At 47.6% G+C, this 14714-nt stretch overlaps 7 protein-coding genes across 7 annotated transcripts; 4 read left to right on the forward strand and 3 right to left on the reverse strand.

Moving 5' to 3' along the window:
- Positions 1-1102: 1102 nt before the first annotated feature.
- Positions 1103-2396, forward strand: FPSE_09653 (uncharacterized protein; the record flags this gene model as incomplete). Its single annotated transcript, XM_009262770.1, has 2 exons — positions 1103-1356; positions 1409-2396. 2 exons carry the CDS (start codon positions 1103-1105, stop codon positions 2394-2396), a joined length of 1242 nt encoding a protein of 413 aa, XP_009261045.1.
- Positions 2397-3011: 615 nt separating this feature from the next.
- FPSE_09652 (uncharacterized protein) lies at positions 3012-3233 on the forward strand (the record flags this gene model as incomplete). The annotated part of the gene is made up of 1 exon (XM_009262769.1): positions 3012-3233. One exon carries the CDS (start codon positions 3012-3014, stop codon positions 3231-3233), a length of 222 nt encoding a protein of 73 aa, XP_009261044.1.
- Positions 3234-4133: 900 nt separating this feature from the next.
- On the reverse strand, positions 4134-5350 carry FPSE_09651 (uncharacterized protein; the record flags this gene model as incomplete). The annotated part of the gene is made up of 2 exons (XM_009262768.1): positions 4134-4965; positions 5019-5350. 2 exons carry the CDS (start codon positions 5348-5350, stop codon positions 4134-4136), a joined length of 1164 nt encoding a protein of 387 aa, XP_009261043.1.
- A 1096-nt stretch (positions 5351-6446) lies between these two features.
- On the reverse strand, positions 6447-7730 carry FPSE_09650 (uncharacterized protein; the record flags this gene model as incomplete). The annotated part of the gene is made up of 1 exon (XM_009262767.1): positions 6447-7730. The coding sequence occupies one exon, from the start codon at positions 7728-7730 to the stop codon at positions 6447-6449; it is 1284 nt and encodes a 427-aa protein (XP_009261042.1).
- A 2284-nt stretch (positions 7731-10014) lies between these two features.
- FPSE_09649 (uncharacterized protein) lies at positions 10015-11423 on the forward strand (the record flags this gene model as incomplete). Its single annotated transcript, XM_009262766.1, has 2 exons — positions 10015-10053; positions 10227-11423. 2 exons carry the CDS (start codon positions 10015-10017, stop codon positions 11421-11423), a joined length of 1236 nt encoding a protein of 411 aa, XP_009261041.1.
- A 142-nt stretch (positions 11424-11565) lies between these two features.
- Positions 11566-12426, reverse strand: FPSE_09648 (uncharacterized protein; the record flags this gene model as incomplete). Its single annotated transcript, XM_009262765.1, has 1 exon — positions 11566-12426. One exon carries the CDS (start codon positions 12424-12426, stop codon positions 11566-11568), a length of 861 nt encoding a protein of 286 aa, XP_009261040.1.
- Positions 12427-12795: 369 nt separating this feature from the next.
- On the forward strand, positions 12796-14116 carry FPSE_09647 (uncharacterized protein; the record flags this gene model as incomplete). Its single annotated transcript, XM_009262764.1, has 2 exons — positions 12796-13670; positions 13720-14116. 2 exons carry the CDS (start codon positions 12796-12798, stop codon positions 14114-14116), a joined length of 1272 nt encoding a protein of 423 aa, XP_009261039.1.
- Positions 14117-14714: the final 598 nt, after the last annotated feature.

Raw genomic sequence — 14714 nt, forward strand, 5'->3', positions numbered from 1 at the left:
AGGTGGGAAATTCCAGAAGATGAACTAGGATACCACGTGTTCTGTTACATTCGGGAATTGCTTGTTCCCCGCGGATGATCATGTTCCAGAAAAGCCGTGTCGGGAAGATTGCAATTTGCGCGTTGAGGAGTCTTTTACACTGCAGGGTTTACAGAGAGGGAGACAATGAAAGTTACATAGTACCTATTATGAAAGGCGTCTGAGCCCATGTGATAGTGATGTATTGTGCTTGCACCTGCAGTGACCAAAACCTAGTAGCTTGCACTAAGATAGGTGAAGCAGCAGCAGACTATGAGCTATCTAAACTGGTCTATTCCTGGTCTAGTCATGTTCTCTAGACAGGTCGGGTAAATGTTTTGCTACCGCTACTAGTGTATCGTCCATGCTTAGCTTTGTTGCTAGTAGGTGTGTACACAATTTGCTAAGTTATAGTGTTTTTATGAATGTATCGATGTCATGGACTTTTTTGAATATCTTTTTTATTTCGTATTACAAACTGTTTAAAAACCCACCGTAAAAAAAAAAGAACCCAACAATTATTAAACGACCTTTCTAGGACCCCTTGCTTGTTAATCTCGGTACCATTGGTTCTTTTGTGTCTTCCATGATCCTTCCATCTGGGTATCCCGTTGATCCTGAGTCTGTGTATGCCTGTCTGTGTCTATACTGCAATTGTCATAGCCTCACCACAATAGTTCCGCTCCTGCAGATAAATCGTCCAACTCACTGACCTCTTCTCCATTTTACTTTTTTGTCTAGACTCTCACTAAAAGCTCCTCCACCTTTACGACGACTCGTTCTTTTTTTCTCTCTCCTCACTTTTGTGTCTTCTTTCCTTGTGTCTGTGTCACCTTCAAAAACAATGGTCTAGAGGGTGATTGACCTCCCTCCCTCCCTCCCTGTCCGCCTTAATCTGCCCACCCCTACCCTTTGGTGCAACTCTGCAGGACCCCGAAGTCTCCGGTCTGGGATATAACATTCCCACATGCCGCGTACCTATCCGACGATCCGTCGACTCAGTCATCATTTTGGATCAGGGTCGAATATTAGACCTGTCGCTGCTCTCGCATACTCTACCGCTTCCTCGGCAACTTCTTCCATCATGGCTACCACCACAGCCAGCGCCGCTTCCTCACAACTCAAGCCCACCGAATCCGCTGCCCAGAGCATGCCTCGCGGCTCAATGGCTGCCACAACTGCTGTCTCCAAGATTCCAGGCCGATCTGCTCTTCCAGATGAAGCTGTTTCCAACCCTCACCACCGTCTCAAGCGCGGATCTGTCAAGGGCTTCAAGAACCCTTATCCTTCCTGTGCAAGCAATCCCAGCTTCGGTACCATGGTCCGAAAGATTTGGTGGTATGTATACCATGCGCCAGCGTCTTTTGTTCCAAAAAACTGACCAGTCCAGGCCTTCTTTCACCGGCGATCTCAAAAAGCCCAACTTGAATCCTCCTAATGTACCAGTTGTCAAGCCTCAATGGAACACTGAGCGCGAGACTACCGATAAGATCCGTGCGACATGGCTAGGTCATGCCTGCTACTACGTCGAATACCCTTCTGGCCTGCGGGTCCTCTTTGACCCTGTATTCGAAGATCGATGCTCTCCATTCAGCTTTATGGGTCCCAAACGATATACGCCCAAGCCTTGCGAAATCAAGGATATTCCTATTGTCGACGCTGTTGTTATTAGCCACTCTCACTATGATCACCTTTCACACTCCGCTATCGTTGAGGTTCAAAAATACCACCCAGATGCCCAGTTCTTTGTTGGATTGGGTCTAGAGACGTGGTTCCGCAAGTCTGGCATTAACCATGTTACCGAGCTCGATTGGTGGGAGGATGCCGACCTGACTGTCACCGTCAAGGACGGAGATAACTCACGCGAAATCAGTGCTCGCATCTCAGCTTTGCCAGCACAGCACAGTTCTGCTCGAGGTTTATTCGACCGCGACACTACTCTCTGGTGTTCTTGGGGTGTTAAGTCTGGCGGAAAGTCGGTTTGGTTTGGCGGCGACACAGGCTACCGATCTGTCCCAAGTCTTCCACCAGGAACTGATGATTACAGCGCTGAATTTGACCACCTCCCAAGGTGTCCTCAGTTCAAGCAAATTGGCGAATTCCGTGGACCTTTCGACTTGGGCCTGATACCGATCGGCGCATACTATCCCCGAGCAGCCTTCTCGCCCGTTCATGCCGATCCAAATGACGCTGTTGAGATCTTCCGAGACACACAATGCAAGCGGGCGATGGGTATACATTGGGGCACTTGGGCGCTCACGATGGAGGAGGTCCTGGATCCTCCCAAGGTGCTGAAAGAGGCTTTACGCAAGAGAGGCATTCCAGAAATCGGTGTGTTTGACGTGTGTGATATTGGCGAGGCTAGAGAGTTCAGCTAAACCTGAGGAAGAGCGCCCAGGAGTTATTAAAAGCGACATGTTTAAAGGCGGATATAAATACCCCTATTTTATCATTTTATAGTTTGAGTTTGGATATGATGTCTGCGTTCAGAATGCATCCATGGTTTGCTGTACATTATTCTCTTTTTTGGTCCAGTTACAGAGATTGATGATGGAAGTATATAAATTTCAATTCTTTTGCAATTTCAGCGTCAGCTTACATAGAGCTTTAAGCATGTATTTATAGCATGATGTCACAAACAGGACCCTGGATCGACATTCCGTCCAATCGGACTTACAACTTGACAAGGCTATATCCGCCAACAAAAGCAATTGCTCAACGGGTCAAAACGGAGCTCTAGAGTCTGGATTCTTCATTCATCGTACCTGACTGGCTGTTTCCCATCTCTTGTTCCACGATAGCTCGAGCCACATGTGACGCATCCACCGCCACAGTTTCGCCACAGTGATTGTATAAGAGGTTGTCAAGAGTCAGTCAGTCACTCATTCATTGTAACAAACTCACCAACTTCAGCACAACTCATAAAGACTTCATCACCAATTCTACAACTCCCAATCAAACCTCTATCTTTCAATCTTAATAAAATCAACAAAATGGGCCTCCCAACATTCTCAGAGTCAACCACCACCACAACAACATCCTCTCAAACCCCGCAAGAACAACAGACCAATAACAGCACTGGCGTCGCTACAGGTGCAGGCGCAAACACTGGCGCTGGTGTGACGCGGCCAAAGACCGAAGCTGAGTTGGAGGCTGATCGACTTTACGAGGAGGCTATGGAGGAGGAGTATGCTAAGCGAGATGGAGGCTCTTAGACGCTGGTTGAGATGGAAAAGCGGATGGATGAATTAAGATTATGGAGTTATGCGTGAGGGTTAAACACAATGGCCTCGAAGAAGTATTCTCAACTCTAGATGGAATGGGACAAAAATGAAACATAATTCCGAGCGAATGGAATATCCATTTTAGCGCCTCTGTTGAAGATCAAATGCTCCAGATATAAGCCAATCAACAATGACACAAAGGGAGAAGTGTCAGGTTGTGACAGGTATTGTGTTTCGTCGTTCTATACACTGTTTTCCCATCTTGGGATGTGTACATGTCATATATATCTCTATGTGAATGTATGGCTGGAGTTATCCCTTTAACCAAAGAACGTTGTCAAAGCCCTATCCATCAATGTCTCGAAGCTTGAGATGGATTGATTCATACCAGGCTATTTAGTGGTAGAAAATTTGATCTCTGAAGTCTTAGGGTATAGAAAGAGACAGCCAATAGTCCAAATAGCATAAGTTGACCTACTAATTTCTTTCCTTATGCTTCTAGCGGCCAATTTGTTTAATAGCTCAAGGCCAGGATCTGGGATTAGAAACTAACAGCGGCCAACGTTCCCTCTTGCACGCTGTGGTGCTGATCATCTTTAAACCAGCCTCGGTGTTACTTTGCCAAAGATGGGACGCGGCCGATAGGGCTTCTGCGCGTGATTGATGTCAATCATGCAGACATCGAACCGGCTTGTGCAGTCAGGCGAGTCATCATAACATCGCGAATTTGAGCCATCCCTAGATCTTGGTCAAGTCGCTCTGAAATAGTCGCAGTGCCGGATGTCATATCCCATGCGCTTATCCCCAAAGTCCTACAAAGCCTAATATCGGGGACTCGATTGAGCAACTTTGCGGGTGCTCGAAAGTAGAAGAACCATCAAAGTGTAGACTTTAATCAGTCTCTCTCAGTCTTGCAAGGGCAGCCGCAATACCCTCACTGACTTGTTCATCATTATGCGTCTGGCTCGTTCGACTAGCCTCTTCTGTCTGAGCAGTCTGTTTCGACGCTTCGATAGCAGCAGCAAGCATAGCTTCTTCGTCATCATCCTCGTCGTCAGTGTTATCCATAAACTGGAATTGCTTTGCCTGGGGCGTTTCGGAAGAAGACGTTTCTCCAGTAGGGAGTGGTCGCGAAGACGATGATGATGCTACTGCTGATACAGCGGCAGGCATGTCTCGTAGGGGCACACGAGAAAGGGGCAGAGCTTGGTCAAGTCTCGCTGTTTTTTCAGAAGCCTTTGCGCCTCTCTTTGCGGCCTTTTTTACTCGGAACGGTTCTTCAACCGCAGAGACCCATCGTTTTACCTTGACGCCGCCCCAGCCGTTGAGCATACCGAGCTGTTCCGCATCGGCATTGATGGCATTCCTCAAGCTGCCAAAGTTGCTCACAACGGCGACAGCGTCCGACTTGTTCAGACTTCTAGGGACGGTGACAAACTCGACGAGCTTCTCGCCGTAGCTTGACGGTTGTTGGCCACGGATGGCGCCAAAGGAGGCATTCTCGTAGCTCTTGTACAGCTCGATGTAGCGCGCGGCTTCGGCGGCAGACCAACAGAGGATGAGGGTGACGTTGTTGACGAGTGATGTTTTGGAGAGCTCTTTGAGAGATGCTTCGTGGTTGGGGATGTCGACCATGGTGAGGAGGATGCGCAGGTTGTATTTTCCCTGGAGATTGCGGATGCGAGTGTAGATGTACTCGGGGTGAAGACGATGGTACTTGAGACTATTTGATGGGTGTCAGTATGAATGCTTGTATCTAAGAATTGGGGGTAATACCTCAAGAATAGAGCGCATGTTCCCAGTCCCAAAACATAGTCGGATGGGATATCGCTGTACTCCCACGGCATAGATCGAATGCTTGTAAGGACGGGATTTCCTCGCTGACGGGGCGATACCAGGATAGTTGAACCAGACTGTTTCTGTGGTAGAGCTTGAGGGGTTGGTTGTACTACTTTTCCTGCGCTCGAGGCGGAAGAAGGAGGCGCTTTATCGAGTCGTTGAGGCGTGGGTTGCTGGATCTTTGGTGGTGTTGGTCGTGCGACTGGTGCTGGATCAGCAGCGGCCATGGCGGCGAGAAGTTCATCGTCGGCTCCGTAGTCGTCGTCCATGTTTTATTTATTACGAGTATTATTATGTGGGAGTGTTCAATTGATTTGGCGATTATTGGTTGTTTAGTGGTTGGGTTGAATGACGATGGGAGATTCACGCGACGCATTGAGTTGAGGTTCGAGCTAGAGTGGGTCATCCTCTTACAGCGACGAATATCTATAAGTTAGGTAGATTTGTCTATATCAATACTGAGTATCCAGTGACAGCTATCTTCTTGATTAGATCCCTAAGGTTCTTTAGATAAATCATTCATTCTTCAACTAGTTACTCTAAACTGATTAACTTAATGGCCGTGTTGTTTGTATGACTGCTCGCAAGAAGCAACGACGTCATTATCATGGATCTTGTAAGCGAGCCCTACTCACGTCTAGCAGACAATATCTCTAGTGAATAGAGTTTACTATCAAGAACCGGGCGCAACTATCATCAGTAGCTCTATTCTAACGGTCAACATCATATTTCCACTCCTCGTGAGATACTTGCTGACTACATCGTTCTGGCGTTGAAGTACATCTTTTCCTTATCCAAAGGGTTACAACACTATCCCAGCTGGATGTCAATCAATTCGCCACAATCAGCTCCTAGTCCTGCCAAATCATCAAGATCATCATGGCTTCTATTTATATCTTCAACAGGGCCTGTTGACGATCTCGCAAACGTGGCAGTGCTATGACGCTGATCTTTCCAATTGACTGACCTCATATCACAAATCGACAAAGACAACATTGATCAAAGTAGTGATTTCAAATAATGCAGTAAACTAGTCCTCCAGGTATCTACCCATCCAGCAGCTATATCCGTTCCAGCCGCATTTTGTTCCATGCCAGTTATTCCTCTGGCTCGCGCCCATAACGCCGATTCCATATCATTCGTTACAAGCCCGAGCCTTCTCAATTTCAACCATGTTATCAACTGAAGGATCCATCTAGATCAAAAACTCATTTGATCTGTATAGATCTTTCAGTTGAAAACATGGTTGAAATTGAGAAGGCTCGAGCTTCAGTTCAAAGAAAACAAAAATAATAAAACAGCATTCCTTATCATGTCCACTGAAAAAGACCTTGTGAACAGAAAAAATGAACAGTCGTGATTCAATCAATCCAATTCTTCTTCCAATCCTGCATATTCTGTAGGACTGGGTAGTGTGCTCTCCGTAAGAGACGAGTGAATCGAGTACAATGATGCCAACCAGCAATCAAACATGGTCGCAACCTTTTGCGCCTCCGCATTGGATGGTTCTTGTCTCGTCAGTTGATCGCGGAGTCTTTCGTAAGCTTCAATCATGACCCATATCTGTAGAGCTGCCGTGTCTTGTCCGTTGCGCTGTGGTCGGCCTGTCATGACGGAAGATAATTCGCTCGTGAGGAGGTCGAACGCTATTTGAAGACTGATGTTGTCCTGGAATGAGTGCCCTGATGATGACGACGGTCTGAATTCGTCTGTCCAGGAGTGTCGTGGTGTTCCGGGGTACTCGGGTGAAGGTGGTGGAGAGAAAGAGTAGGGTTTAAAGTAGATAGTGTCGCCTTCAACAGCTGCCACATTCGTATCGTGGGTAGGAGCTGTCCTAAGTCTGGGTCTAAGTTGACGAGGTATGGCCGTCATTGATGAGGAGGTTTTTGCTGTTCGCATGCTTTGCGATCGTTTAGCCGCATAAGGAGGGATCTGAAGAGGAGTGTCGTCAAATGAGTACTGTGATGATGCGCGAGAGGGCAATTGCGAGTCGAGCGCTGGGGGACCATCTCTCGTTTCAAGAAGGGCGTGATATTGATCAGCGATCAATTCAACACTTGAAGTCTTTTCCTGTACATCTTTTGCTTTGCGCGCAAGGGCATGTTGCTCTAGTTGGCCGATCCGGAAGACGGGCGTCTTGGCCTGACGTCGCATAGCGGATGAAGTTGATGTGGTGGAAGCTGTCGAAGGGAGCGATGAGCGATCTAGGGATGGCCGGGCCCTGTGTTCATGGAGAGTCAAGTGGTGAAATTCGGGGATCTGGCGATGAAAAGATGATTGCCCTTGGGGCGGAGGACTAAAGCAGGCAGCCCTTGGTGAGGGTTCGGGGTGTTGGACTGGTTGGTGGTGGTAGTGTTGATTCATGTTTTCTTCAGAATGTTGTTCTTCAGCTTCCGAAAATGAAGGAACAAAGACGGTTTTTGGTCGGAGATAATGATCCCATTTAGAGTCGCTCAGATCTGGCGCACCGTTTGACATCTGACGCTGGGTGGGTGAAGACATGGGGCTTAGACTAGCCATGGTTGATGATGAGTGAGAATCGGTAGAGCCTCGCTTGGCTTTGTTGAGGCTTTTGAGCTTGGGGTCGGCCTTTTGGAGTTTGCGCCTCGGAGGCTTTAGACTGTTGCTTTTTGCGAGGGAGTTTTCCATGATGGGCGATGTAGCATTAATATTGGTGATTAAATATTGTGGTGTGTTAATAAGGATAAGCGTCGTAGTAGAGCAAAGGGTCGTGGATAGCGGTGTGTTTTGGATGATAGTGGTCACGTTGGGTGGTTAAATTCACGGATATAACAGCCATGAGGAGGAATCATAAGTTTATATGAGAGGAATGAGTAAAAAAGAAAATGTGCATGTGCATGTGCAGCAGACCAGATCCATACAGGCTTCAAGAACTCATGTACGTAGGTAGTAATAGACTAAAGTAGAGCCGAGATAAGTTTGAACCAGTCTTTACAAGTCTTACCGCTTCCCTGGCCCCAAGTGGCTTCAGACCTGCATGTTAGATTACAAGGCCCCAATCAAGAGACCACGAGGGAGAACAAGATACCCACGTCATGGGTCATTCAGGCGGAGAAGTGCAGTTGAAAAGAGGGAGAGAGAGGGAATAAAAGGGTTGGGGATAGGACAGCGACAGGGATTACGGGCCTGCAATGCAATGCAAGTTTTCAACTTTTTTTTTTGGTAGCGAAGACTAGACTAGTAAACTAGAAAGAACACCCACAGAAGACGAGCCAACAAGGGTGAACTGCAGGCCAAGTGATGGTATTGCTGTTTATGGATGCAAAAACAAGATTCATCACGAATATGCCTACTTGCCCATGTCGGGCTCGGTACCTGTTGATTTGTTCCAGAACCTGACCACCACTCCAACATTCCATCTTTACAGCGGTGAAGAAGCCACTGATGTGATAATGGGACCCTGTAGCCTGTCAGCCCGTCCTGTCTGAGTCTTGTCGAAGGGAGTGCCTGGTTAGTAGTGAACGGCTGTCAACCCGAATGGTTCTTTAGCTAGCTCGACTGATGTCATGTGTGCTTTGTATCAACCGAGCCTGGGAAGACCCTTGAAGAGGGCCTGAGCTCAAATATCACGATTGTCGAGGGCACGGCTAGAACCCGAACCCGACGTGTGTCCCTGGCCAATGCAGTGAAACCTTTTTTTATTGTTGTTGACCTAAAAAAACGAGCTGAGAGCTGAGCTGAGTAGATTAATGTATGTAGGTGAGATTGATCACTTGACGCGTCTCTGTCTTGTAGGACTGCGTCAAATAATTGGATTGCATCTCAGAAACACGAGGATTTCATCTTTGGTCTTTTATATTCCTCATCGTCATTGATTTTTGTGAAAGACACATCAGGATAGTAGAATTAAGGCCTCGGCGGTTCCTTTTGTTGAGGAAACCTTTTTTGTTAATGGAGGAGAGTAAATACGAGAACAAGGCTAAAGTCAATCAGATCAAGTGATACAGTGTTTGGACTGTGCTTAGACAGTGACGGATACTGTATGACTTTATCGTGACTTTATCGGGTGGCTGATACTAGCAAAGGAAGGAACAATCTTGACTTTAATTATAAGCCTTAGTTAGACGAAACATGATAGCAGTAGTAGAGGATGATATGTAGCCCTTATAAATGTTTGAATATTGTTCATGCTATCACTCTGTGCGCCTGTATTAAATTACCAGCAGTTAGGGGCAGTGAGGGGTAGTTACTCACCAAATCGCGGGGATATATCGTGGGGTCAAACCCAACCACAGACAATCCATCAAACATCACGAGACTCCAATATCGGACCCTTTCATAAATGGGGTCAATTCATCGCGGGGGCGAGATATGCCCTTGTTAGATGTTGATCTATGAGTACCTGATACACCTACTAAATCTATACAATCCCCAAGTACCCCCAGATCAACCCCTATTAAACCCCCAAAACTCACAATCCACCCCCAACTTGTTCTCCTGCCGATTAACCGACTTCTTTCTCATGATACAGCACAAAACATCAATATGGGGGTTCTTGGCTCAAATAATAAACGGGTCATGTCGATTTATCCATCAATCAAACAGGACAGAATAGCTTGTCATGATCTCGACCCTTCTCTTTACCCCACATCCTGTAGTTATCGTGAGTTCTCATGAGGGAGACGGTGAAAGAGAAAGAGTATAAAGCAAGACATGTCCAGTTGTTCTACTTTTTAATTTAGCCTCAATTGAATATATTATTCTCTGTTCTCTGACCTTGTGTCTCTTTCTCTTCTCCATCATACCCAACTGTCGTGCTAAAACCTCATCCGACAGTAGCTACTCCTTCCCCTCCCCCGCGTTCGGAACCCCCCACCTCGACTATATATCTCCTCATGCTCTATTGAGCTCTCTCAAACCCCAACTTCAACTTCAACTCCCAACCGAAATATACATACTATAAACCGCAATCATGGGTGAAATCACAATCACTGGCTGGAAGACTCGCGATGTTCGCTTTCCCACCTCCCTCGACGGAACTGGCTCCGATGCCATGAACGCTGCTGGAAACTACTCCTCCGCCTACTGCATTCTCGAGACCGACTCTGACTACACAGGTCACGGAATGGCAAGTCACTCACTCACTGAACTCAACTCTATACACAATATCTAACTCTCATCTAGACCTTCACCATCGGCCGTGGAAACGACATCGTCTGCGCTGCCATCAACCACGTCGCCGAGCGTCTCAAGGGCAGGACTCTGTCCTCACTTGTCGCAAACTGGGGTCAGACATGGCGCCATCTCGTCAACGACAGCCAACTCCGCTGGATCGGCCCTGAGAAGGGTGTCATCCACCTCGCCCTCGGTGCTGTCGTCAACGCCGTCTGGGATCTCTGGGCAAAGACCCTCAACAAGCCCGTCTGGCGCATCGTCGCCGACATGAGCCCCGAGGAGTTCGTCAGCTGCATCGACTTCCGCTACATCACCGATGCCATCACCCCCGAGGAGGCCATTGCCATGCTCAAGGAGCAGGAGCCCACCAAGGGCAAGCGTCTTGAAGAGGCTCTCAACAACCGTGCTGTGCCTGCTTACACAACAAGTGCCGGTTGGTTGGGTTACGGCGAGGATAAGATGAAGAGTCTTCTTCAGGAGACTCTCAATGCTGGATACCGACACTTCAAGGTCAAGGTCGGCGGTGATATTGAGCGCGACCGCAAGCGATTGAGCATCGCTCGTGAGGTTATCGGGTATGACAAGGGCAATGTCCTCATGACAGATGCTAACCAGGTCTGGTCCGTCCCTGAGGCTATCGACTACATGAAGCAACTAGCCGACTTTAAGCCTTGGTTCATCGAGGAGCCCACATCTCCCGATGATATTCTCGGCCACAAGGCCGTTCGCGACGCCCTGAAGCCCTACGGCATTGGTGTTGCTACCGGAGAGATGTGCCAGAACCGAGTCATCTTCAAGCAACTCCTCCAGACCGGCGCCATCGACGTGTGTCAGATCGACGCCTGCCGTATGGGCGGTGTCAACGAGGTTCTCGCCGTTCTCCTCATGGCCAAGAAGTTTGGTGTCCCCATCGTTCCTCACTCTGGCGGTGTCGGTCTCCCCGAGTACACTCAGCACCTGAGCACCATCGACTACGTCGTTGTTTCCGGCAAGCTTTCCGTTCTCGAGTACGTGGATCACCTCCACGAGCACTTCTTCCACCCATCCGTCATCAAGGACGGGTACTACACTACCCCCACGGAAGCCGGCTACAGTGTTGAGATGAAGCCTGAGAGCATGGACCGATTTAGTTATCCTGGTGAGAAGGGTGTGAGTTGGTGGACATCAGATGAGGCCAAGGTTATTCTCGATGGTGAGAAGATCTAAGGGGTTGGAAAATAATTGGATAGAAGATATGTTGGTTGGGTGGCTAAAATATTGTTTATAAGAATCATGAATTTATGACATTTACAACTTGACATACTAGAGCGAATGTGAATTTTAATTTAATATTCAGTATTTAAGTAACCTACATCTTTAATCGTTGATATATAAATTGTGCTATATCTCCCAGCTCTTCAGCACAATACCAATGTCCCATATCAGGGTATATCTTCAACTCAACATCTATACCCATTCGCTCCAGACACATAGCTGCCTCCTGACCATGGCATATCTCGACATCTTTATCTTTTCTCCCATGACCCATGAATACAGGGGTCTTTAAGAAAGGAAACGAGTTCGCTGGCGGTTCAGGGTCAAGCTCTGCTTCTTCACGAAGCTCATCGACAGCCCGTTGCAGTGGTGTTTTGTTTTCCTGCTCATCATCTCTTTCAAACATTCCATCATCGGATAAATGTTCCTCTTCTTTAGCCAGAGTCTCAGCTAGAGGCATGAATCCGCTCATAATAACCACCGCGCCTAGACTTTGTCCCTGCCAAAGCAGCCAACTCACCAAAGCCATTGCACCGCCTTGACTAAACCCCACGAGTACCACCCTCCCAGTATCACCACCCAGCATTTCAATCTCATTTTTTAGGATGTTGTGAATATGTTCAACGCTGGGACGCATATCTCCGCGCGCCTCGGGCTCCCAGTCGCCGGTGCCTTCGTACCATTGATGGATCAGCGAGCGGCGGTACTTGGTTGCTCGGGCGAGAGGTGCCGTTGGAAAGATGAATCGAGCATGGGGGAGTGATTCTTGGAATGGCGTTGATGGACTGGTAGAGGGGGATGACAGAAGAGGAGAGTGGAATTTCTCAGCGTTGAAGCCACGGCCATGGAGAATGATGATGGTGAATTTGTGAGAGGATAGAGGAGAAATGATTATGGGAGGAGTAAATTCGCCTGGTTTGAGACGAGAGGAGGATGTGCTACAGTTTGTTTCCATTTCTAGTGAGTGGATGAATTAATAGCCTTGAGTAGGTGTAAGTGGACTGAGATGTTGGTAAATGTCTATATTTGCAGTAGTAGAGGTTTCTAGGTTGCGTGTGGTCTCAAAGGTGTCATTATTAGATGCACTATGAACACATAGGGCATGAGAATAACCATAGTCAATCCTATTGAGATACTCAAATCAATCTCAATTCATCTTTACTATAAATCTCTATTACTAAATACAAAATTCTCACCTACCTCTACAATGACTTCTGTTACGTGACAACCCTGCTATTGCTTCAGCGAACGTGTCCCTATATTTCCAAGCCCCACGCATCCCCTTCCCTTCAACCTCATCACCCTCAACACAAACTCACCCAAAATGGATCTCCTAGATTATAAATCCCGTCCAATCCTCTCTCTAACAACCATCTTCGCCGCCTGGAAAGGCCTCCTCCTCGCCATCGCCTTCAGCGCGTCCATAGGTCCAGACTACGACACATCAACATCTCTCTTCTTCGACATCGTCCATGGCGCATCATCACCAACATCCCTAGCTACTCGTCTCACGAGATGGGACGCGCTGTATTTCATGCACGATGCCGTGAAAGGAAAAGTTTATGAGCAGGAGTGGGCGTTTGGTATTGGTATGCCTGCTGCTGTGCGCGGCATCTGCGGTTTACTGAATCTTCAACTCTGGGAACCTCTTGTCGCCATTGCTATTTCGCACATTTCGCATCTCGTTGCTGTGCTGGCGCTGTATCAACTTACTATCGTGCTGTGCAATGATCGCAAGCTGGCGTATTTGGCTTCGGTTGTTCATGTGCTTTCACCGGCTGGGTTGTTTATATCAGCGCCGTATGCGGAGAGTCCCTTTGCATGCATGTCCTTTGTTGGCAATCTTCTCTACGCAATCAGTGTCAAAAACAGCCCTGATTCACTGAAGCGCAATCTTGCTGTGGTTGGAGCAGGGTTGTCGTATGGGATTTCGTGCACGCTTCGAAGCAATGGGCTTTTTGGCGGTGTTTTGTTTGCTGTTGAAGCTGTCAAGTGCTTGTTGGCTCTTCGCAACGGTTTCGCCATTTCCAAAATCCTGAGACTCATTGCACCTGTCATTGGCGGTATTCTTGTTGCTGTTGGGTTCGTTGCGCCGCAAGTTTTGGCTTGGATGAGATATTGCAATGGCAATGAAGAGCAAAGGGCTTGGTGCGGACATCGTATCCCAAGTATCTACACATTCGTCCAGGCAGAATACTGGTATGTTTTCTCTATAACTCTCTATAAAGCGAAACACTAACATCAACAGGGACGTTGGTTTCCTAAAATACTGGACTCCTAACCAAATCCCACTCTTTCTCCTCGCGGCACCCATGCTCACGATCCTCCTAAAGTCAGGAACAGAGACCATGCGCGAACCTTCTCGAGGTCTTGGGGCCGTGGCGATGGGCACAAATGAAGAGTCCCGATTACTTGTGCGGACTCTCGCTGCCATGCAAACGCTGCTTGCCGTCTTGGCCATCACCAACTACCACGTTCAAATCATCAGCCGCTTGTCGTCGGGATATCCTGTCTGGTACTGGTGGGTAGCATCATGCCTCATGGATAAGCAGAGACAGAGTTTGGGTTATGGAGTCATTGTGTTTATTACCATGTATGCGGCTATCCAAGGTGGACTCTTTGCGTCGTTTTTGCCTCCTGCCTAGTCATACATGTACACATTCATACATATTCTTAGATCTAGTTGTAATAATTGTGCATATTGGTCAAATAAACGACACGTGTGGGCAGTTACACTGCGAACATGGCCATGAAACAGAATGCTTCCAATTGCCTTGCTCTATGCATTCATCAATGTCAGCAGAACTCAAAATTATCATGTTGAACGCTCTTATTATTGTATATGAAACCCAATGCAATCGCTATAAAGTTCGTTACCGTCTACACTGAACCAATAATGTCAACGCCATCAACACCCAAAGAAATACACCACGTTTATCTCGTTCCACCAGCCCACTGATTATACTCCAACTTTGATGATGCCAGCCTCATGCGCACTCTGGACCTTTTCTAGGCGTCGGATTGTTTGCAGCCTGCGGGAAACCAGTTTCAAGTCTCGAATGCGGTCTACCTCTTGGCCAACGGGCAGGGTCAGATCTATTTGGCTTCCATACGGGTGCTCCGAAACCAAATGCTCCATATGAATACTCTCAAATTGTTCATTATTGTCGGGGCAGTGCAAGCTCGAGCGAGGGTAGACGTTGTGGTGAACTCGTTAACGCATCATCCTCGTGGTGGCTATCT

Source organism: Fusarium pseudograminearum, chromosome 4 (assembly GCF_000303195.2).
Source record: "Fusarium pseudograminearum CS3096 chromosome 4, whole genome shotgun sequence".
Lineage (NCBI taxonomy): Eukaryota > Fungi > Ascomycota > Sordariomycetes > Hypocreales > Nectriaceae > Fusarium > Fusarium pseudograminearum.